This window comes from Saccopteryx bilineata, chromosome 11 (genome assembly GCF_036850765.1).
Source record: "Saccopteryx bilineata isolate mSacBil1 chromosome 11, mSacBil1_pri_phased_curated, whole genome shotgun sequence".
NCBI classification, from domain to species: domain Eukaryota; kingdom Metazoa; phylum Chordata; class Mammalia; order Chiroptera; family Emballonuridae; genus Saccopteryx; species Saccopteryx bilineata.
This window is the reverse complement of record NC_089500.1, coordinates 19,950,646-19,975,768: the sequence shown is the minus strand read 5'-3', so window position 1 is coordinate 19,975,768 and position 25,123 is coordinate 19,950,646. Positions and strand designations below refer to the sequence as shown.

The window sequence follows — 25,123 nt, the reverse complement described above, 5'->3', positions numbered from 1 at the left end:
GTATTATTTTTCCTAAAATACAGTGTTGACATTTTAAGCCTTATATTTAGTTCTATATTGAAAGGCTTTGTTCCTGCTAAAGGAATTTAGCTTTAAATAAGTACCTGTGAGATTAAGAGATTAAAAAAATGCATCAATGAGGCAACAAAGTTTAAATCTTGTTTGGATTCTAATTCAAACAAAACAATGGTTTTAAAAAGAAACACTTTTATGATTTCAATGTTCAGTTTACCAGGTTCAGGGTAAACTGAACATTGACTGGATATTTGTTATTCAGGAATAATTGTTAAAATATTTACCTGTAATAATACTACTAATATGGTCATTTAAAAGAGTTTCTATGTCTGGAAAATAAGGGGGAATATACTACTTTTGAATGAAAAGATACAGTGCTTACGATTTGCTTCAAAATATTCCAGTAGGCAAGAGATGGGAGAAGAGGAAGTATAGATGAAGCAAGATTTGCAGTCAGTTAATAATGGTTGCAACTGGGTGGTGGGTTACACTGTGTGTGTGTGTGTGTGTGTGTGTGTGCGCGCGCGCGCGTCCGTGCAGGGGTCATTACACTCTTTCTACTTTATATGTTTGATTTCCATAACAAAAGATTTCTTTAAAGTAGTAAGTAGAAATGGCCAAGGCTGCTATTGTCTACCCAGAATCTATGCTCACATTTTTCTCTTATAAGCAGAACCCCCATATTGTTGAGGATACAATGTAACTGTCCAGATTAATTCATTTTTGTGATGTTTTTCCGTCTCCCTTGTAGGAGTGAGTGACCAATGGAAAGCAGGTAGAAGGCATTGGGTGTGGCTTCCAGAAAAACTCTTTCTAGGTCCTGTTGTTACCTTGCCTCTTCCCCTTTCCTGCTGCCTGGCACAAACACCTGAGGCAGAAACCGGCAGGGTCACTGCAGGCACCACGGGCCATCTAAAGGCTAGAATGCATTGATGCTTTGAACGGTGGCGCCAAAAGGTGAAAGGAACCCGGAGACTTCACGGCTATGGAGGTGACACACCCGCGCTGGGTTGCTTTCCCCTTTTGTCAACAGGGAGAATTAAACTTTTTCTTACTGTAAATGAATTCACTGACTTGGGGTACGGCCTAGGCGTTGGGCTTTGCACAAGCTGCCCCTGGTCATTCTCATTTGAGGACCTACCGTTCCAGCTCGCCATTTGATCCCCGGAGTGCCCGGCTCCTTACTGGGTGGCGACCAGGATTACTTGACCGACTGTGACCACCATGACGGCATGGCATAGGCGGAGCAACGGCCCCTGGTAGCCTTTTGTGACGAAACCAGTCAAGCCCCGCCTTTCCCCGCCCAACCGCGCCCCTTTTGTGACGAAACCAGTCAAGCCCCGCCTTTTCCCCGCCCCAACCGCGACCCCGGCCCTACGCCCCGCTGTAGCCGGGGTGACGCGAAACGCGCAGCGTCGCCGAGCTGGCGGTCCGTGAGCGCCGATGTGCGCCTGCGCGGCGCCAAGTCCCGGCGGGCAATTTGAATTCCTCTAGCCGAATCGCGTCTCGCGATCCCTGGCTTCCGGCCGAGGCCAGAGTTTGAGTGGCCGTCCTTCCGCCCCGAGTAGGTCCTTCGCTCCGGGACGCGCGCGGAGTTGGGGATCCTGGCGTCGGGAGCAGGCAGAAGCCGTTGTTTGGGCGCCAGGCGTGGGTGGAGCAGGGTTTGACTTACCTCCACTCTCTGGGTTAGCTGGAGTAGGCGCTTGCGACGTTCTCACCTCCCCTCGGAGGGCACAGTCACCGGTTCGTTTCTTTCCCTCCGCTTCCTGACTGATCCCAAACTGGAAAGCCCCCGTCCCCCACAGCATGGGATAAATGCTTACCTGCACCCGTTGTTTTGACTTGCTGTGTTTTTTCTTAAAATTCGTGTGTATTTTGCGTTATTTTTAAATGCCAACGTTGTCTTTATATGTAGTGTATTTGTTCCCCTAAAGCTTTAGAGAGATGATGCAGGCTTATTCCCTGAATCGTGGTTTGGGATGCATAGACTACAGGAGGCCCCAGTCAGTTCTGGGCTTTGGTTAGAAACTGAATTTTGTAGAATTGAGGAAAAGTGTTCTTGACCTTTTGCACATTCTTTTCAAAGGGATGTAATCTACGGGGTGATAACCATTTTGAAATTTTGAAACAACAGAAATTTGTCTGACTTTTGGATTTTGAAATTGTGTTTGTGATTTTTTTCCTTCAGAGGCTTAAAGGATGGCCTCTTCAGATCTGGAACAAATATGTTCTCATATTACTGAAAAGATTGGCAATATTAAAAAATCTCTGTCATTGAGGAACTGTGGTAAGTAAAAGAGATTCCAATGACTTACTACATAGATAACACATTCTATTATTGTTATACTTTGAATATTATCTTATGCCTGGTTAAGTGAATGTATCTCACAAAGATGATTTTAAGTTTCTTTTTTTTTTTCTTCTTATCCAAGTGAGGGGAGGGAAGATAGACTCCCACATAAGCCCCCTGTCTGGGGCTGATGCTCTGCCCATATAGGGTCATGCTCCCAACGGCGCTATTTTTAGCATCTGAGGTGAGGCTCCAGGGAGCTGTCTTCAGTGCCCAGGCCAACATGCTCTAATCAATGAAGCCATGGCTGTGGAAGGGGAAGAGAAAGAGAGAGAGAGGGCAAAGGGGAAATGAGAGGCCTGGAGAAGCAGGTGTTTGCTTCTCCTGTGTGCCCTGACCGGGAATCAAAGCTAGGACATCCACATGCCGGCTGACGCTCTACCACTGAGCCAACCAGCCAGCGCCAATTTTGTTTCAAATGGTGATTCAAAGGCACTCTGGCATCAATATTTTGAATATTGCCAAGGACACTAAAATGTAAGTTGCATTGAACAATAAACTAACTGGATAGTAATTAGATTTATTATGTTTTTCTGAGACATACAAGGCATAAGAGTAAGTTTTAAAAGTTATGTGGCATCTGTGGTTCTAGACCTAAATGGAGATATTTTAAAGGTAAGAGTTAAAAACAGAAGTGGGAGGCCCTGGCTAGTTAGCTCAGTTGGTTTGAGCATCATCCTCAAAACACTAAGGTTGCAGTTGTAATCATCTCCCCAAAGATTTTTGAGATGCTGAAAGGGTATGATGCAATGAAGGTGCAAAGAAATAAGTGATCCTTGTCAAGTCTGGGGAAAAGGTGTTTACAAAAATGATATGCTCCCAGCCCTATCTGGGAGAGTTAAAGATTTATTTATTGATAGCCAGCATTCTATCTGGGAAGATTGTGTTGAACTTTTAGTTTGTGTTATGAATTGATAGTTTTTTGTTAAATTAAAATACAAAATGGTGATGGGCACACAATGCAGTCAACAGTGCAGATGCTTCAGCATCATTTCACACACACTGCCTGGCTGTGGTTCTCTCAGCTGGAGCCTGTGGGCATTGACCTTATTCTCATGAAAGCTCAGTTATGCACGTAGAGAGTGTTCATTTTGTCTAGCATTTCTTAGTTGTTTTTTTTGGGGGACACTTTGTACTTACCTCTCCCTTCCTTCTTTTCCATATTAGTACTTAGAAACGAAGTCTAAGATTATCCATGGAGACAGGTCCTAAGCCCTGAAACAATAGCTTTTTCTTCACCCACAAATGTCCCGATAAGATAAAGCTCTGTTCCAAAAGTTTGGTTGGGTACATGTACATTATTGCTTTTCTATACACCAAGTTTTTCATTTTATCTTTGTTTATTAATAGGTCAAGAACCTAACTTGAAGACTATATTAAACAAAATAGGCGATGAGATCATGTTAGTAAATGACCTTCTAAATAAATTGGAATTGGAAATTCAGTATCAAGAACAAGCTACCAATTCACTTAAGGTAATGTCTTTCTAGTGAAGTAACAAAATAAAAAAGCAATAAGTACAAATTCTCTAATTACCAGGAGTTCTTAATGGTTCTATAAGTTTATAATGTTCTTAGCTTTGTAAATTATTATTAATGGTGTAGAGTGTTATTTGCATTTTTATTTTCCCAGCATAAAGGATTCCAGAGCTCCATGGGTATTTCTTTTTTCATGCTAGTAGCCAATGGAATTGAACTTTACTAAAAAGGACGATTTCCTAAACTATCCTTGGTATGTTTAATTTTTTTTTTTTTTTTTTTTTTTGGAATTTTTCTGAAGCTGGAAACTGGGAGAGACAATCAGACAGACTCCTGCATGCGCCCGACCGGGATCCACCCGGCACGCCCACCAGGGGGCGATGCTCTGCCCACCAGGGGGCGATGCTATGCCCCTCCGGGGCGTCGCTATGTCGCGACCAGAGCCACTCTAGCGCCTGAGGCAGAGGCCACAGAGCCATCCCCAGCGCCCGGGCCTTCTTTGCTCCAATGGAGCCTTGGCTACAGGAAGGGAAGAGAGAGACAGAGAGGAAGGAGAGGGGGAGGGGTGGAGAAGCAGATGGGCGCTTCTCCTGTGTGCCCTGGCCAGGAATCGAACCCGGGACTTCTGCACGCCAGGCCGATGCTCTACCACTGAGCCAACCGGCCAGGGCCGGTATGTTTAATTTGACGAATGCTGTAATGGTAGGCTGGTGTGGCAGGAATACCTGCCCTGGGACGAGGAGACATGGAGTCTCCCCCTGGCTGCCCTGCACCCTCTGCCACCCTGAGAGAGCCCTTTTACCTTTTGAGATCTCTGAGCCCTCATTTGGAAAATAATGGGTCATGCTGAATTATGTCTTAGTCCCTGCTAGTCTGCATTTCTCAATTCCTATAAAATGCAATGTCAGGATTCTCAAAGAGAAACTTGAGCCTTATTCACATGCACATTTGTTTTAAATGAATCTTCTAACTGACTTCAGCTAATCAAGTTCTTGTGTACTTCCTGATGGCTAGATACTTAGTCTGTACCCTCGTTACTTCATGCTCTTCGAGCCAATGACATGTTCAGTGGGACTGAGTAAGGTGACCTCTGTGGTCCCTTTCAACCTTATAATCCTTAAGGTCTGTAAAGATTTTTTTCAGTTATAGAACTGGACATGATTATACCTCTCCTACTATTAGTTGAAATTAGTATCTGTGAACATCATTCAGCTCTTTAAAAGAAAAGTGTCACATAAATTTAAAACAGAAACCAATATTGCTTTCAATTCTAACCTGCCCCAAGAATGGCCAGTGTGAGGCATGGGCCCAGAGAATGTTCAACTCAGAATTGAAGCCTGTTTGGAATTTCTGCTTACAGTATGGCTGAGAATCATGATCAAGAATTGGAAGGCAAGAAGGCAAAGATACAGAGTACTTTTCCTGTTAAATTTGCATGAGTTCATTGCCTTAAGTTTTCATGACAGTTAAATAAAAACAACTGCAAACAGAAACAGGCAGTTAGGATGAAATAGAAATTTCCATTAAGCCGGAATAGGCATGTCAGCAGAAGAAGCTTGTTGGGCAAATGAGTTTGTAAAATCCATATTTTCTGGGTTTTCTCACTTTAATTGTTAAAAATTGCACTGCCAGGTGAAACTGCTAATTATCTTCCTGCTTGGTAAGGGGCTTTGTTATACTAATTTGTGCTGGAGGAGGGGTTTTCACGCCAAGAAAAGTTTGCATGGAAGAAGAAGAGAAAGAAGCCTAGATGGAAGGGAAGGAGAGAAAAGCCAGTTTGTGCAGAGAGGAATAAGAAGCCATGTTGGCAGATGGGGAACCAGAGGTGACTTAGACTGCTGGGGGCCTTTGATTCTAGGAAAACCTGGATGTGTCAGTAGCTTTGTGAGCACTGAATGAGTGGGTTTTGGAGCCCTGTGTGTTTCTACTCGTCTGCCTGGTACGAGGCTAGAATAAAGAAATGGCCCACCAGTTTTTGGGTCCGCAGTTTCTTTACTGTCTGTCCGAATCTAATAGAAACCTGCACCTGCCTACCTGCACTTGCCTGGCAGCGATGGTGGCTGCGACTACTGGCCATACAGAGCTGTTCCAAGCACCCTCTCATACGTGTTTTCAGGCCTGTGTTATTACTCTGGTGCGGTACAGATAACACTGGGGAGCATTTGCTAAGTCAACAAACAATTTACCAGAATGGCAAACATAAATCTTTCAAATATTTTCTAGTTGCTTCCCAAAGTTAAAGTGTTTTAGAAGGACTTCTGTCAACCTGCCCATTGTAAAGTGATTTTAATAATTGTCCTTTGAAAAAAACCAGTAGAGAAAAATATGTCACCATCCAAAATCAGCTCCAGAAACCAAGTGGCCCTTGTTTTAATATTGCTGCGTCTGGTGCTTTTTCACACCTTCTGCGTTCTAAACACTCACACTTACTGTGATTGTGTGTCACGGTGTTCCATGGTCTTCATAACGTCTTAATACACACATAGGCAGGACAGGATGCTTATTTGTGAGCATTTTTTAAATTTTAGGAACTCTATGAATCTCTTCAAGAAGATTACAAAGATGTGGAACATCTCAAAGAAAACATTCCTCCCCATTTGCCTCAAGTCACAGTAACCCAAAACTTGTAAGTATGATAATAAGTATTCCTGCCACCTGGGTTTCTAAAACTATTAAACACCTGAAATGTTTTGCTTTCTCAGGTACTTGTAATTTTGTTAGTGGTTGTCTCTTTTTGTCACCTATACACCAGAAATAATATTTCCCTGTCACTATCAGTTTTCTTGTGCTGCTTTCTCTGAGGAAACTGTCGCCCCTCTGTCCCAAGGGTGGGTCTCCCCTAAGGGCTCTTTATCTCCTTTTTCTCATTTCTTTCCCTTAGAGCAAAGTTTGTCTTTTATTTTTTATTTTTTTGTATTTTTCTGAAGTGAGAAGCAGGGAGGCAGAGAGACTCCCGCATGCGCCCGACCAGGATCCACCCGGCAAGCCCACCACGGGGCAATGCTCTGCCCATCTGGGGCATGGCTCCGGTTGCAAGGCCTGAGGCAGAGGCCACGGAGCCATCCGCAGCACCTGGGCCAACTGCTCCAATGGAGCCTTGGCTGCGGGATGGTAAGAGAGAGACAGAGAGGAAGGAGAGGGGGAAGGGTGGAGAAGCAGATGAAGGCTTCTCCTGTGTGCCCTGGCCAGGAATCGAACCCAGGACTTCCACATGCCAGGCTGATGCTCTACCACTGAGCCAACTGGCCAGGGCAACATTTGTCTTTTTAGGCCCGGTAGTTCTATGTTGTGAGAATAGAGTGTTAGTTGTACCTCTCACTTTACCAACTGTCAGTAGTATCCCAAATCCCCTCCAGAACCCCATCCCTATCCAATGGTGGTCATGAAAAATGTGTAGGAAAAGAGCCATGTTACTGCCAAGAGTTGAAGGCCTCTCGAAGACGTAAGCTCAGCAGAATCCCTGGCATATTAGGTACCTTGGAATTTCCGTACAAGAGGAGAAAATGTGGGCAATTCATTCTAGCATGAATGAATGCTAGAAACAGATCATATAGGATATCTGCCAAGGTTGTAGCGTGGGCTGGGCATTGGACATGCGGCAGAAAGGAAGATGGCCTGGGGAATAGGAGGAATTTTCTTTTTCTAAACTCACTATGACTTGGCTTCAGCTTTCAGGGCTAGGTCAAAGGAGAACGCTTCCTAGGTTGAAGTGATTATTTTCATCTGATAAACACAGTAGGGCATGAAGTAGAAATCAGGAGTGTCCTTAGCACATGGTCAAGGCAAGTACGAATCAGGCTTACCGTGGAGTCCCATGTTAGGATTCATGATGGTACCATAGCATTGAGTACCTTCAGTTTGACAGCTCACAACATGGCCATTTCTGCAGTAAGGCCTGGTTGCGCTCAGCTTCTGGTGCTCGGATGCCTTCTTGGGATCTTGCTTCCCTGTCCTCCTTGGGGTTCTCTTCACTTACTCCTGAGTTGGATCTAGTCTTTCTTGTATCCCATTTCTTTTTTGAAACAGTCAAGCTACTATGGGTTGACTTGCTATTGGCAACAGAGCGTATTTCCTCCCTGGCAGTTAACCTAGAAGCTGCAGTCTGTTTTCTACACTTCTTTGTGTGTGTGTGTGTGGGGGGGGGTAGGAGCCTAATTAGGTTTCTCACTGGCTCCACATATTGCCCAGGACTGAATCCCAGGGTGACTCAAGCTCACTACTGGCAGTTGAGATGACTGCCACAGGGAGGGACTGATGCTAGCAACCACCAGGATCCATTAGAAAAATAGAAGCATAGACAATTGACTTGACACACAGTGACTTTGAGGAACCGATGGGATAACTGATGAAGATGTTTAGCCTGTGTACTCCATGCTCTATTTTGGGATATGTAAATGCAATTATGTTAGTGGAGTTTTGGGGGCTTAATTTTTTGGTGTTCTTACTATTCAGATCTTCATAAATAATAGGGGTAGAGATGGGGGGGAAAGCTGGCTATAAAATTATAACAAGATGAAGCACGCGTTTGATACTGATTTTCATTTGGGAAAACTCTAGTATGCTGCCTCATTCTGATGATGACCTGTATGTCTTTCTGTTCTGTAGTGTTAACGTATCAGATGACCATGAAGGACCTATCAAGGTTGAGGATCCAGCACCTACAAAGAAGCCCTCTAAAGAGCAAAGAAATATTAAAGAAATGCCATTTATAACGTCTGAGGAGTTTAATGGCATTCCTATGTAAGTATTTAGATGTTTTAATGTTGAACTCTTTAATAATCAACATACATGATTGTTTAAATCACAAAGCTTGATTATATTATAGTCATCATATATGCTATGTTCATATGTTGATCTTTTCTAAGATAGCTTTGCTTTGCATTATGAAAATGCAGGAAATCTTTTGTTGAAATGCTTAACATCCTATTTCTTATTCAGTAGTAAAATCTCTTCTCATAGATCTAGAGATGGGTCGGTTTATTGCTGAGACCCCTCCAGGACCATGTTGTGATACCAATTTATCCGGTTACATTTTAGAAGTAACCTCAGTTTTGCTGTAATTTTAAGAAACATTTTTTTCATTCATTGATTTTAGAGAAACAGAAGAAGGGTGAGAGAGAGAGAAGGAAGCAGTCATTTGTTGTTCCACTCAGTTTTGCAGTCATGGGTCTCTTCCCGTGTGTGCCCTGACTGAGGATTGAACCCACAACCTTGGCGAATCAGGACAACTCTCTTAAGTAACTGAGCTAATTGATGAGGCTAGTTTTCTGTAATTTTGAAGAAAGTATGTGGTGCCCTGGCCGGGCCTGTGAGGAACTGTAGAGTAGAAGGGTTTTTAGAAAATACTGTCAGGCAGAGATAAAAGAAGGAAATTAAATAGTCATGGTAGACAATTTTTAAATTAAGGTGTTATTTAGTGAATAAGATAAATTGGAGGATTAGAATAAGGAAGAATACATTCCAAATATGGGGCTTTTATTTACTTATTTTAAAAAATTAATACTGAGGGTAGATGTGAAGTGGACAATATTTGCAGAGGTGAGGGATGGGCATTGAGGACATTAAGTTCAGAAAGTTTAAAGGGATCGCATTGTGGAGAGCTGGGCTGTCAACAGTTTGTAGAAACTGGTTTTAAAAAGTGGCAAATATGAATTTAGAAAAGAAGGGGTAATGGAAACATGTTTTTGGTTAATGTGAACATTTTTCTTTAAACATTTATACATTACATTAAGGAAGTTTTGTTTAGAAAATTTGCCCTTTCCATAGAGGTGAAGGGCAGGGTTTAACATAATGAATTCACAGTTTATTGAAGAGGAAAATTGAAGCAGGTCATGAAGGTTTGTTTGTGGTGTGTATAAGCCACTCACAGTTGAGAGCGTCTGATTTTTATACTCTGAGACTCTGGTGACTGGGAGGAGCCCGGACTGGGAAGAGTGGGACTTAGGGGGCAGAGACCACGCTGGAAGGTGTGAAAGGGGATGAAGGGGCCGGCCCCGTGGTGATCCCTGCCTCTGCGGGTTCCCATCGGGCCCCTGCACCTCAGCGTTAGCTTTGCCATCTTTGTCATGGTCTGTTATCCTGTGTCTTCCTTGCCTCCTTTTTTCTTTCTTTCTCTCAACACATAAGTTTCTGCAGAAAACTAGAGTGGTATAAGCTGTATAATTTATTTACATTTAAACTTTTCATTCCCTTGCTTACAAACATTTTAAAATGTTTAAATATCTGTCTTGCTATTAATCAGTTTATTTGAATCAGAATTTGAGAGTTTATTTTAAACTAACATTAATTCTGTAGGTGGAGAACAGATCAGTGCATCAGGTATAACTGGGAAAGATAAGCGCTGATATGTTGTGGTCTCTGTGTAACAGTTCAGCTGTTGACACATGTCTGGTTTGTTTGAAAGTTGATATAACACTTTTTTATAAGGAGCACTAATAGCTTTGTTACTGTGTAAGGTCGTGATAAACACTTTTTGAAGAAAATATTTTGTATAGTGAGTCTTTAAAAACATTAATCACATACTTATTTACAGGTACATGAAATCCCGCTTAACCTATTGTCAAATTAATGATGTTATTAAAGAAATCAACAAAGCAATAGTTAGTAAATATAAGATCCTACATCACCCAAAGAAGTCTACTCTGAGTTCTGTGAACAGAAATCTCTATCACAGATTCATTGATGAAGAAACAAAGGATACCAAAGGTAAAACGATACCATCTATATGTGTATACGTCAACTGTTTGGAGTGTAAATAAGTCATGAGAAACTAATTCTAGAAAATTCTAACTTTAGAGAGGAGGTTCTCACCCAGGGGCATTTTTCCCACCAGGGAACATTTGGCCATCTCTGGAGACATTTTTGGTTGTTACGACTGGGGCTGAGTTGGCGTCAAGTAGGTAGAGACCAGGGAAGCTGCTAACAACCTTGACACACAGCAGCTCCCACAAAAAAGAATGATCTAACCCACAATTTGTAGTGCGGAGGCTGAAGAACTGGTTTGTGTAAGGGTAACATTGGTCACGCTTATACAGCGCGTACTGTGTGCCGGGTGGTGTACTGAGAGCTTTAGTTCTCATAACATCCGTAGGAGGCGTGGAGTCTCCCTAACCCCATTCTGCGGACGAGGCAAAGACAGCTTAAGGTACTTGTCCAAGGTTAGCCAGTTCAGTGACAGAGCTGCCGAGGGATTTATTTTCTTACCCACCATTCCCTACTATCTCTTGAAAAGTGAATTGTTTGAAAGATACCAAAGGTAGCTAGTGATATAATAAGTGGGCCTACATTACTGAAACACTATAGTAAACATTATGCAGCTTCAGGTGAAATAAAAATTATTTTTTTAGCAAGAATACCATTTCTCCCTTTGGTTGGATAATGACAGTAAAAATGATTAATGCCATTCATAGTCACAGTTTACTGCATTAAAGACTCATCTTGAGAGTCATCCTCATAAAAATTGCACTATCATTACAGTTTTAAAAAAGAAAGGAAACATGGTTTAAAGATAATACTAACAAAGGAAGCCAAGGGGAGTGAGAAGATGGCAGCGTGGACAGTTGAGCAGTTCCCAGCACGAGCGCTGCTCCAGCCGTGTGAGATAAAACACTAGCATCTGATGAGATCAGATCAGAAATCAGTAAAAAAATTTGAAATTATCAGAAAAAATTAGCACTAATATCTTTATTTTCAGGTCATTATTTTATAGTGGAAGCTGACATAAAGGAGTTCACAGCTTTGAAAGTCGACAAGAGGTTTCACGTGATGCTCAATATCTTACGGCACTGCCGGCGGCTGTCAGAGGTCCGAGGAGGAGGACTCACCCGCTACGTGATAACCTGAGGCCCTGTGAGCTAATGCTAGGGCTCTTCTGGTAGTTTCCTTACATCTGATTTTTATATATAATTTTAAGTTTTTCTATCACCTTTTCTTGTCTCTTGTAAAAATAAAACTTCTTTAAAATAAAGCATGTATGTTTTACAGTCAACTTCCTTCCAGCAAATATTTAACCACCTACCCGTAAGCGTCTGCTAGGCATATAATGGAAATTTTAAAATGTTCTCGTCTGTTTTTTGTGTTTAGTGACAATGATGCAGACCCAATAAAAGGTGCAGATGTGATAATGGAAGAAAAAGGTCAAGGAGATAAAGTTAAGAATACTCAGGTCCTTTGGAATTAAAGGTCATTAGTATTAAATTCCATCAATGGCATTTCAGTCTGCAAGCAGAAGTTGGATTCGGAGGCTGCCATCCATGTGATCATTCTGCTTTCCCATATGTTGTTAGGAAACAGCTTACAAAGCAATCTGTAAACATCGACCTGTAATGAAATTGTAATAAAAGTATATTGAGATGAAAAAGATGATAAAATTAGATGTGTAAGCAGCTTGATAGCGGTCATGAAAAATGGATGGTTGGATTGTAAATTTAGCTGTGTTTTTTCTTTCACACTTGGGCGACTGTCCTGTCTGTGTTTTAATCAGTGTTTCCCAGAAAAACAGAACTAATAGGAAAACTGTGGTGTAATTCAATCAGAGTTTGCAGGCCTGAGAACCGGGGGAGGCAGGCCAGAGAAGACAGGTGAGATGTTGCAGCTCAAATAGCAAGGCAGTGGGGGGAAAACAGCTAATTCCTCCTTCCCCCACCTTTCTTATTCTGGCCCTAGATGGATTGGACGATGTCCACCATGTTTGGGAGAGTAATCCCTTTGCTGAGTCTGCTGATATAAATATTCATCTCATCTGGAACCCCCCCACAGATACACTCAGAAATAATATTTAGTTAGGGCACCCTGTGGCCTATCAAGTTGAAACATAAAACCATAACAAGCTAGATAGATACATCTGCTCAGTAGGCTGATCAGGGCAGACAAATGTCTCTCACCGGTATTGCAGGTTGTGTTTAGTGTGACATTCGAATAAAAGCTATAAAATATATTAATAGGCTTTAGAAATAACTTCAAAGGAACTAGTCCAGTAAACAGGTGAGCCCAGACTCCCAGGATGGCTAGGAGCTGAAGAGTCCTTGAGATAGAGAAGTCGTTAGACTCCCAGGATGGTTAGGAGCTAAGGAGTCCTTGAGATAAGGAAGTCACAAGAACTCCTAAGACAGTAAATGTAACCACATCCTAGGGGATAGATAGGGATATTTCCAGCTGGGGCTTTCAACTGTATGACTGGTTACTAAGGCACGTGACTAGAATTTAATTTGGGGGAGCCAATTGCTAAATGCCAAATTTGCTTCTGTATGAACTGCTTGCTTGCTACGCTATAAAAACCCCTAGACTGTAGGCGCTCGGTGTGGCTCTTGTTACTTTCCACTAGAGTCCACCCCTGCGCAGGTTTATTTTCCTTTGTTTTGTTCTCTAATTCTTTTGGCCATAAAGATTTGTCTTAAACTCTCCAAGCGTCTCCAGTGTCTGTTTTACCCGGCGAGTGCTACATTTTATGGGGGCTCGCCCGGGACTGCCCATTACGGGTATCTTGACTGGAGACAGGCGGAACAGCTGTTTAAGCTGGTGAGTATTTTGTTGTAGAATTTCTTGGTTTTGTATTCTGGCTCCGGAGCTCTTACAGTCTGTGGTGGCAGACAGGACGCTGTCAGTGACCCGCCCAGACACTCGGGCCAAAGGGCAGGACGCTGCCGGCCGAGGTTTCTGTTTCTGTCTGAAATCGATCGATCGTTTCAAAGTAGTGAGCTCACTCGCGCTGCGCCGCGCTGCTGTCTGGTTGTCTGTTTAGCCTGAATGACTGTGTGGGAAATTTTGTGTATTGCCCTCCTGGGATTTGCTGCATTGTTGTGTTTAGTGTTAATTTGTTTGCCAGTACAGTGTGATCAGCGCTCATCTATTTGGATTACCCTGCTTATAGGGTGGGGAATCCTGTGTGTTGTCTTTGTAGGACTAGAAGCATACCTGGCTGAGAAGAACAAGCACCGCGAGATGGGACAGCAAGAATCTACTCTTAAGTCCCCTCTTGATTGCATTTTAAGTAACTTCTCTGATTTTCAGAAGAGAGCTCAGGGTTATGGGGGACCTCCACCCGATCGAGAAACTCTCCGGACCTTAAGCCAAGTAGAGTGGCCATCTCTTAAGGTTGGATGGCCATCTGAAGGAACTTTTGATCTGCCCATAGTTTTTGCAGTAAGAGCTATTATATATCAGGCACCTCACCCAGACCAATATGTGTATATAGATGTTTGGATAGATATAGCTACAGATAAACCTGGGTACATTAAGAGGTGCATAAAAGCAAATCAAAAGGTTAAGAGAGCTATTTGTGTGAGCGCTGCGGACATTAAGCCTCGCCCTCCCTCTGCTCCACCTGCACCTGAAAAAGAGCATCCCAAATCATATCCGGTCCTTTCTGATGTTACTGAGGATATAGCAGACCCTGTAAATTATCCTCCTCCTTATCAGAAGCCCAGGGAGCCAGATTCAACTGTACCCGAGAATGTCCAGAGTCCTCCCCACACCCGGGGGGGAACTCCTTATGCTCAACCTTCCTTTGCCGGAGGTGCCCCAATGTTACCTCTTAGGGAGGTGTTGCCCCCACTAGATGAAGGATCACATGCACCGTCCCGAATGATTTATATTCCTTTTTCTACTAGTGACATTTATAATTGGAAACATCAGACCCCGCCATTTTCAGAGAAACCTCAGGGGTTAATTTCTTTGCTTGAGACTGTTTTCAGGACCCATCAACCAACTTAGGATGATTGTCAGCAGCTTTTGCACACTTTGTTCACAACGGAAGAAAGAACCCGCATCAGCCAAGAAGCTGAAAAAGTATTTAGGGAAGAAGGGGGCACTGAAAGGGACCTAGAGAGGACTCTCCCCAGGAGCCCCCCCAGTTGGGATCCAAACAATGACAGGGATAGGGAATCGCTTACCCAATATCGCCAGGCTCTATTAAGGGGAATAAGGGCAGCTGCTAAGAAACCAACCAACTTTAGTAAGGTAGGTGAGGTAACTCAGAGGAGGGATGAGTCCCCTGCTGCATATTTAGAGCGGCTAATGGAGGCCTACCGGGTTTATACCCCTATTGATCCTGAGGCAGAGGAAAATCGCAAGCTAATAAACATAACCTTTGTCACTCAGGCAGCCCCAGACATTAGAAAGAAGCTCCAGAAAATGGAAGGATTTGAGGGAAAGAATAGGAGTGAATTATTAGAAATAGCACAGAGAGTCTTTGTCAATCGCGATGACCCTGAGTTAGGGAGAGCAGCTGTAAAACTACTCTTGGCACAGCAATCAAAAGGAAAGAAAGGGAAACAGCAGCCCTTTAAGGGAAAGAAGGAAACTTTCCCGCAGAAGCAATTAGATAGAGACCAGTGTGCTTATTGCAAAGAGAAGGGTCATTGGAAGAAGGATTGCCCTAAGCTACAGGCCGTAAATCAGGAACAAGGCTCACAAGTTTTGCTCCAATTAGATTGACGGGGCCAAGGCTCCATTTCCGTTGGCCCCCAGGAGCCTATGGTCACACTGTCAATTGAAGGGAAACCAACTACCTTTCTAGTTGACACGAGGGCCACTTATTCCGTCCTAAAGAGACCACTTGGGACATTACAAAAGGAATCCACAAAGGTAATAGGGGTCACTGGCAAAGCTGTCACATATCCTCGAGCCACTGCACGGATTACGGACCTGGCGCGAGGGACTATTACTCATTCCTTCCTGATTATTCCAGACTGCCCTTACCCGCTGTTGGGACGAGATCTGTTGCAAAAATTTCAAGCAACAATAACCTTCAACCAGGAGAAGGATGCAGAAGGCAAGGTATTAGTGACTGTGCCAATATCAGAAGAATACCTGATTGCCTCCCTCCCGGAAGGTAAGAGCGGGTTTAAGGGCGTCCCCGAGGAAGTAAAGCAGCAGGTTCCTGGAGTTTGGGCAGAGAACAATCCTCCGGGATTGGCAATACATCAGCCGCCTGTAGTAGTGCTGTTGCGGAGCGATGCTAGCCCAGTACGCATCAGGCAGTATCCTGTGCCTGCTCGGGCTAAACAGGGTATAGCGCAGCACTTGAGGCGCTTATTGGAAGCCGGGATTCTCCGGGAATGCCAATCTGCCTGGAACACTCCTTTGCTACCAGTACAAAAGCCTGGAACTCAAGACTATCGCCCAGTGCAGGACCTGCGTGAAGTGAATGCTCGGGTAGAGACCATACATCATACATCCTACTGTGCCAAACCCCTATACCCTATTAAGTTCATTGCCACCGACTCATGTTTTCTATTCAGTATTAGATTTGAAAGATGCCTTCTTTTGCATTCCATTAGCAAAGCAAAGTCAGGAAATGTTTGCCTTTGAGTAGAATGATCCCGAGAATGGACTTTCAGGCCAATACACTTGGACCAGGCTCCCTCAGGGTTTTAAGAACTCCCCAACCATATTTAATGAGGCTTTATGCAAAGACTTACAGGAGTTTCGAGCCGGCCACTCTTCAATTGTACTGCTGCAGTATGTGGACGATCTCCTTATCGCGGCCCCAAACCAGGAGAGTTGCCAGGAAGCTACGTTAGAACTACTCCAAGAATTGCAACGGATAGGCTATCGAGTATCTGCTAAGAAGGCCCAAATTGTCACCCAAACCGTGAGTTACTTGGGGTATGACTTGAGGGGAGGACAACGTAGTTTGTCTAGCCAAAGAATTCAGACCATATTACAGATTCCTGAGCCTGTCAGTAAAAGACAAGTGCGAGATTTTTAGGTGCTGTGGGATATTGCAGACTTTGGATACTGGGATTTGCAGAACTGGCCAAACCTTTGCATGAGTTAACACGGGGAAAAGAGGAACAATTTGTATGGACAGAGGAGGCACGAGAGTCTTTTCAAAAACTTAAGGAGGCCCTAGTTGCAGCCCCGGCATTAACCCTGCCAGACTTGTCTAAGTCCTTTCAACTATTTGTGACTGAGAAAAAGGGCATTGCTCTAGGGGTCCTCTGTCAAGAACTGGGACCTTAGAAGAGACCAATAGCCTATCTGTCCAGAAGACTAGATCCCGTGTCATCAGGATGGCCCAATTGTTTGAGAGCACTTGCTGCTACCTCCATCCTTGTTAAGGAGGCCAGTAAACTGACTCTGGGTCAAGACATTCAGGTCATTGGAGAGCACTATTTAGAACAAGTGCTGCGGGCTCCACCGGATAGGTGGATCTCGAACGCCCGACTAACACAGTATCAGGCACAGTTGCTGAACCCCCCCGCAATACAATTTTTGAAAACAGCGGCTTTGAATCCTGCTACATTGCTCCCGTTGCCAGACTCATCGGTGATCCATGACTGTAGACAAGTATTAGATACCATTACAGGAGCCAGACCAGATCTACGGGATCAGGTAGATTTAACCCTGTTCACAGATAGAAGTAGCTATGTTCGGGATGGGCAAAGGTATGCTGGAACCGCAGTGACCACTCAAGATACTGTGTTATGGAAAAAGGCACTGCCTAAAGGCACATCTGCACAACGGGCTGAGCTTATCGGACTCACACAGGCCCTTAGAATTGCTGAAGGGAAAAGTGCCAACATCTATACAGACAGTAGATATGCCTTTGCCACTGCCCATGTACATGGCGCCATCTACCGGGAGCGTGGGTTGTTGACTACTGCAGGAAAAGAAATTAAAAATAAGAATGAAATTGTGGCTTTATTAGAAGCCATTTGGTTGCCTAAAAAGGTGGCAATAATACATTGCAAAGGACATCAAAAGGGGGATTCCCCTATAGTAAAAGGAAACCACTTTGCTGATCGAGCGGCACGGAATGCAGCAGAAGAGGAGGAACACGTTAACCAACTGCTACTCATCCCACCCCCTACTTTGCAAATAGAACCGAGGTATGAGCCTAAAGAAGAAGAAAAAGGTGAGCAACTAGGGGGTAAGAAAAGTAAACAGGGATAGATAGAATTACCAGACAACAGAATATACCTACCACAAGGAGTGTTAAGACAAATAATTCAAGAAATACATAGCAGCTCCCACTTAGGACAACAAAAACTAGAACATCTAGTAAGAAAATATTATGAGGGAGCAGAAATCAGAGATATCATACACTCTGTTGTGTCTAGGTGTCAAGCCTGTGCCAAAGTAAATGCTGTCAATAAGAAATTACCTCCTCTCATCAGGCACCGAGGAAAAGCTCCTGGAGAGCTGTAGGAAGTAGACTTTACCGAAATGACTCCAGGGAAATTAGGCTACAAATATTTGCTTGTTCTAATAGACACCTTTACTGGATGGACTGAGGCTTTTCCTACAAAAGGAGAGACTGCTTCAACAGTTTGTAAAATACTTTTAAGAGAAATCATTCCACGATATGGCATTCCCATTGCTGTAGGGTCAGATAATGGACCTGCTTTTGTGTCCAAAGTATCACAAGAATTGGCAAAAAGATTAGGGATCAATTAGAAATTACACTGCATTTATCGGCCTCAAAGTTCAGGGCAAGTCGAGAGGATGAATAGGACCCTTAAAGAGACTATAATTAAGTTAAGAGAGGAGACTGGCGAAAACTGGGTAGAGCTACTCCCTTTTGCATTATATAGGGTTCGAAACACACCTTATACAGGAAAATAGACTCCTTATGAGTTAATGTATAGGCAACCAACTCCTTTGGTTCCACAAATAACAAGGGAAGAAATTGAGGGTTCTAATCAAAGTTTTCTAAAGTCCTTACAGGCATTGCAACTGATACGTGCAGAAGTACGGGCGCTTAGAGACCAGCAGAAGGACCAACTCAAAGGACTTCCACTGCCAACTCCACCGGAGCCAGGACAATGGGTATGGATTCTTAACCACCGTCGCGGGAACCTTGACGCTCGGTGGCAAGGACCGTTCCAGGTACTGTTCAGCACGCCCACGGCTGTGAGAATAGCTGAAAAACCTTACTGGATTCATCTATCACATGTAAAGTTAGCTCAAGAACCGAGCTTGAAGGAAGCAAAATAGAGAGTCGAAGCGGATCCCCACAATCCCTTAAAAGTGCGGTTCTTACCCGAATTGTAGCAATAGTTTTCTTTTGTATGTTGTTCAGTATTAAACCAGTACCTGCTTTCCAGGAAACCCTGAATCATCCAGAGAATTTATGGGTGGCTTTAGCACGCACCCTAACTGTCTCATCATTTTGCCTTGAACAGGATAGTTAAGGATTTAACTAGGACAAAGAAGAGGAGGAAATGTGACATTCGAATAAAAGCTATAAAATATATTAATAGGCTTTAGAAATAACTTCAAAGGAACTAGTCCAGTAAACAGGTGAGCCCAGACTCCCAGGATGGCTAGGAGCTGAAGAGTCCTTGAGATAGAGAAGTCGTTAGACTCCCAGGATGGTTAGGAGCTAAGGAGTCCTTGAGATAAGGAAGTCACAAGAACTCCTAAGACAGTAAATGTAACCACATCCTAGGGGATAGATAGGGATATTTCCAGCTGGGGCTTTCAACTGTATGACTGGTTACTAAGGCACGTGACTAGAATTTAATTTGGGGGAGCCAATTGCTAAATGCCAAATTTGCTTCTGTATGAACTGCTTGCTTGCTACGCTATAAAAACCCCTAGACTGTAGGCTCTCGGTGTGGCTCTTGTTACTTTCCACTAGAGTCCACCCCTGCGCAGGTTTATTTTCCTTTGTTTTGTTCTCTAATTCTTTTGGCCATAAAGATTTGTCTTAAACTCTCCAAGCGTCTCCAGTGTCTGTTTTACCCGGCGAGTGCTACATTTAGCTGCATACAAAAAACTGCAACTCGTGTCCTTAATTGCTACTCAGAAGTCAAATTATTTTGGGGAAATACCCTCTTAAACTTTGAAAATAGTTCAGCAACATAGTGTGTGAAAAAGAAAACAAGCATCAGAAACCTGGGTCCCAGATCTACCTCTGCCATTTATTTACTCCCTGTTGGTGCTTCCTTCAAAAATTGGACCCATTCTCACAAGCACCATCTTATCTACCACCCTGGTCCCAAACTCACCTCTCCCCTGGATTAATCCATAGCTTTTTCAACTGGTCTTAGTTCCTGCCTCCCTACCGCCTCTTCTCTACATGAACCCAAGTTACGTTAGCCCAGTTGCTACTCGGAAACTTTCAACAGCTCCCCATTTCTTAGAGTAAAAGCTGAGTCCTCACAAAGCCCTGCAAGGCCCTTCCTGGGCCCTTCTCAAATCAGTGTTGTCATCTAGTCCTCCATTTCCCAGCTCTGCTCCAGCACTCCAGCCTCTGTGGTGTCTGGAACAGGTCAAGTGTGAGTCTCCCTGAGACCTCTGCAGGCGCTGTGTCTGCCCAGAAAGCGCCGGTCCTTTATTCATGGGACCCTCCCCCATTCTCCTGTCTAGCTGCTCAAATGTCCTTCCATCATGCAGCCCTCCTCAGACCACCATATGTTTAAAATGACAGTTCCCGCCTGACTTGTGGTGGCGCAGTGGATAAAGCATTGACCTGGAAATGCTGAGGTTGCCGGTTCGAAGCCCTGGGCTTGCCTGGTCAAGGCACATATGGGAGTTGATGCTTCCAGCTCCTCCCCCTTCTCTCTCTCTCTCTGTCTCTCTCTCCTCTCTAAAAATGAATAAATAAAAAAATTAAAAAAATAAAATGACAGTTCCCTTCTGTGACACCCCCTTTCCTGCTTCATTTTCCTTCCTAGCACAGTTGTCTATCTGATTGTTCATATATTTTACTTATTTATTTGCGCCCCCCCCCCCACTAGACTAGAAACTCCCCAGGTTAGGAGATTTCCCCCTCTCATTCTCTGCTGTCTCCAGCCAGTCTAACAGACTTTCCGGTAGAGGGCGCTAAGTAAATATTGAAAGCGCATTTACTGAAACAGTTCGTGCCCTAGGGTGTGTGTCTACCTTTCCGTGCCTCGGGTTCCTCCTGAACTTATTGAAATGGTTGAACAAAAATTTCTCTCAGGACCTTCTAGTTTTAATATTCTATGATTCTAACATTTCCAGTTACTTCTGAGAAACGTCTTGAAATGAAAGGATAGTCTGTATTATAAAAAATTGCAAAAAACTTCTGGTAATTACCTGGAAATCTCATCTTTTAAGCAAAGAATCTATATAGTATTAAGTTTCAAAAAATATTGAAATTTAAGTTACCAGTTAAATAATAAAACAAAGCTTTCATTGACTAAGAACCATTTAGAAAAATTTTCTTCAGCCAACATCTTTAGTTTTCTAATTTCTTTCTTTTTAGATATAGTTTTTAAGTTTCACAATTTGTGAATGTTATATCTAATCAAAATTACTGTGATGCATTGAATAGAACTTAGTGTGATAGTATGCTGCTTGTTTCATAGCATTAAGTGATTTTTTAAATGAAACAACCCATCTCCTAAGCAGCCATTATCTTTGTTCCATAAATATATCTACTAATATGAGGGGCAAAGAAAGAAGGGTTGCTCAATAGACTAAGGAATCTTCCTGGATATATTTCAAACAATTCCTCAAATTGGAGCCAAGGCTATATACGATTAGAAAGTAGAAATAATTTAATATCAATTGAACTCTGTTAAAGTTAGGCTGATTCAAGCTAGTCTCTAAGGAGCATGCAAAAGAAGTATTTATGATAAATTATGGTATAATATGCAAATTTTACCTCAGATTCTTATGATTGCTCCTTTGCCCTGGTTTATTGAAAAGCAGTAAATTAGCATGTAAGAGCCTATATCGTTTTTTAAAAATTGAGATTAAATGTACATATAGCAAAATGCACAGATCTTAAGGATACAGGGCAATGAGTATTGACCAAGTGTGTATACCTGTGTAACTCACACCCTATCATTTTAAAAAATTTTTCTTAAACTTTCAATTTTGAAAAACTATAGCTTTACAAGCAGCTGTAAGACATAACACAGAAAGAGCCCTTGTACCTGTTACTCTTTGTCTCAGTATCACAACCATGATATTGACATTGATACAGTTAAGATACAAAACATTTCCATCACTACAAAGATCCCTCTTTTAGCCACACACACTTCCCTTCCACCACCCCCCCCTCCTTAGCCCCTGACAGCCACTCATTTGTTCTCTCCTAATTTTGTCATTTCAAGGATGTTACATGAATGAAATGATATAATATGAAACCATTTGAGATTGGCTTTGTTTTTTCACTCAGCATTACACTCTGGAGACATCCAGGTTGTTGCACATACCAACAGTTTGTTTCTTTTTAGTGTTGAGTTAGTCCTCCGTGCTGTAGGCGATGTGGCTGTGTAGTCGGTAGTTTAATCATTCCACCTGTTGAAGTAAGTACATCGGCGTCATTTCCGGTTTGTGGCTGTCATGAATTAAGCTGCCATAAACATTAGAGTACAGGTTTCTGTGTGGATATAAATTTTCATTTTTTTAGGAAACACAATTCCCAGGAGTGCAGCTGCTGGGTCCTAAGATAGTTGCGTGTTTAGTTTGTTTTAAACTAAAATTCCTTCCCAGAGTTGCCACAGCGTTTTACAGGTCCCTCCGAGCACTGATCTCACTGCACCCCGCAGATTTTGATGCGTTGTCTTTTCATCTTTTTTCCTTAAAAAATATTTTAAAATTTCTCTTGAGACTCCTATTTTACCCATGTATTGTTTACAAGTCTGTTGTTTAACCTCCAAATATTTGGGGATATTTCCAGCTATCTTTCTGTTTTTAGTTTCTAGTTTAAGTCCGTATTATTGAAGAGAATGCTTGGTGTGATTTCTACTTTATATTTGCTAAGGTGTGATTTATAACCTAGGAGGTGGTGGTCTCTCTTGGTGAACAGTCCATGTTAGCTTGAGGAGAATGTATTCTGCTGTTGCTGGATGAAATATTCTATAACAATCCAGTTGACTGATGGTGTTGTTCAGCTCAACTATGTCCTTACTGATTTTCTGCCTGCCTTATCTATCCATTACTGATAGAGATGGAGATCTCCAAGTATGAAAGTTTCTTTGCCTATGTCTCTTTGCAGTTTCATCAGTTTTTGCCTTATGTATTTTGATGCTCTGTTGTTAAGCAAAACACATTAAAGATTGTTTTATCTTCTTGGAGAATTAACTTTTTAATTATAAACACCCTTCTTTATCCCTGACAATTTTCCTTGTTCTGAACTTGGCTTTGTCTGAAATTGGTATAGCAATTCCAGGCTTGTTTTAATTAGTCTTAGCAAGGTATATATCTTTCTCCATCCCTTTACTTTTAATTTATATTTATGTCTTTCTATTGAAAATGGTTTTCTTGTAGACATGATTAGAGTGGGGTCCTTTTTTTAATCCACTCTGTCAGTCTCTGTCTTTTCATTGGTGTATTTAGATCATTCACATTTGAAGTGTTCATTGATGTCTTTTTGTATCATTTATGCCATATTTCTACTGTTCTCTATTTGCTGCATTTGTTCTTCATTTTTTATTCTTTTATCTCTCCTTTTCTGACTTCTGTAGTCATGGTTATTAAAAAAAAAAAAAAAAAGGTGATTTTAGCTTACCTGCATCTCGCTGGGGAATGCCTCAGGGAAAAACCTGTCTAAACGTGGGTCTTGCTCAGCGCGGGTCCCTGCTTTGCACAGGCACAGTCCCCACAGTACTGCCTGCTTTGCCCAGGCACATCCCCACAGTTCTGCCTGCTTTTTGCCAGTTTTTAGAGCCTCCAAATAGTTGGGTATTAAAATATTTTCAGTATTGTTTCCATTTGTTACCTGTGGGAGAGTCAGTCATTTCGAGCTACTCCTCCAGATCCCAGGAAGCTATCTCCTGATGAGAATAACAAAGTATCCTTTTAGATTATAAATATTACTCCTAATCTCCCTGCACCACTGTTAATCAGAAATGTCATGTGCCTTCTATGTGTTCATATGTCTGCTTTAGATATTTGTATTTTGATATTCTGTTTGTTTTTAAAATTTTTATTGAACTTATTAGGATGACATTGGCTAATAAAGTTTTATAGGTTTCAGGCATACAATTCTATAATACATCATGTGTATATTGATTTGTGTGCTCACCACCTTAAGTCAAATCTCCTTCCATCACCATTGATTGCCCCCCTTCCCCTCTTCTACCTCCCTAGACATCTGTATTTTGAATTTAGGATTTTCTTCAAGCAGGACGCATATCTATATTTACCTATACTCAATTCTGGCCTGTTTCCACATGTTGGAAGAATACTGAAAGAATTGTGCTTCTGTTTATACTTTTAATGTCAAAGCTAGTAATTGGGGAAAATACTTATGCCAGCTTTCTCCTCTTCTCTGCTCCTTTGTTTGTCAGAAACAGCTTTTGGTATTAATAAGCTAGAATCCTTTCCAAATTAGAGACCATGATAAGTCACACCATCATTTGTTTCCCTGAACTGTAACCACCAAGCCCCTGCTGTCCCGTGTGGGCCGGGCACGAGAGGTGGGCGGTTCTCTTCCATCCTGAGTTTTCCTCTATGGTGGGGTTGGAGTCAGAGACACACGCATTCACAAACACCTTTGTCATATATGAGTGTGAGTTGACTTCTGTCTCGGGGGAGGAGTGAAAGGGCATTTGCTTTTCCTGCCTCCTTAACCTGCTCTGAGCCAGTAGAGACAGCATGCCACATTAACCACTATGTTTTCCGGCTCTGGAGCCCAGAGCACCCTTTTGAAATGAATAAACTGCAGTAGTAGAACCCCACAGGCTGCGAATTCTGCCAGAGGTTGATTTTCTGCTTGTGCATGCCACTGGGGCAGAGGCACAATGATAAAAAATAATCCTCTCATTTTTAAAATATCTGTTTGCAACATTAAGCTATTGGACCCAAGAACCTGTGTGCGGTACAATGTTTAATTTTATAAGGGGTTAAATCCATGTCATGTTCACAGAACCTCCTCTAGGTGGCTATAATCTTAGATGGTGAGATGTCTGTGCCCAGCCAGAGGGATCATGTAGGTTATAAGGATGGAAAGTGACTGTCCCAGTTTTCTTAGCTACTAATTCTTCTTCGTTATCTGATAGACCTCTTAGCTTGGCCATCTCTGAATCACTTATTCTCTCTATCCTTGTCTCATCCTGTAGCTATTCCCACACCAAGCCTTCTCCCGGCTGCATGTGGCCTGAACCTGTGGCATCCCGAGGTACGCTCCTTCGTGTCCCTTTCAGACGGTGTGGCTCCTGTGGGAGATGCTGGGAAAACAGAGGTCCTCCTAAGTTTCCCCACTCCGATGGACAAGCTAGCTCTGTCTAGCCGCTTGACAAATATTCAGTGAGTATCTACTTTGATGCAGACTCTGTGTAAGGGGCTAAATATCAATGATATCAAAGAAGAAATGAGTTTTTGCTTCCATGAAGCTTATATTCTGGGACGGATT

At 42.6% G+C, this 25,123-nt stretch overlaps 1 protein-coding gene across 4 annotated transcripts; it reads left to right on the top strand.

Annotated features, from left to right (window-relative positions):
• The first annotated feature begins 1,410 nt into the window (after window positions 1–1,410).
• Window positions 1,411–13,238, top strand: SKA1 (spindle and kinetochore associated complex subunit 1). Of its 4 annotated transcripts, none has more exons than XM_066247293.1 (8): window positions 1,586–1,758; window positions 2,204–2,302; window positions 3,716–3,840; window positions 6,372–6,469; window positions 8,449–8,583; window positions 10,376–10,548; window positions 11,537–11,646; window positions 11,926–13,238. In XM_066247293.1, exons 2-8 carry the CDS (start codon window positions 2,215–2,217, stop codon window positions 11,926–11,928), a joined length of 732 nt encoding a protein of 243 aa, XP_066103390.1. In that variant the 5' UTR covers window positions 1,586–1,758; window positions 2,204–2,214; the 3' UTR covers window positions 11,929–13,238. The 4 variants fall into 4 exon arrangements, with proteins under 4 accessions (XP_066103388.1, XP_066103390.1, XP_066103389.1 ...); XM_066247292.1 differs by having other exon boundaries at window positions 11,537–11,691; XM_066247291.1 differs by lacking the exon at window positions 1,586–1,758 and adding an exon at window positions 1,411–1,579 and having other exon boundaries at window positions 11,537–13,238.
• The last annotated feature ends 11,885 nt before the right edge of the window (window positions 13,239–25,123 follow it).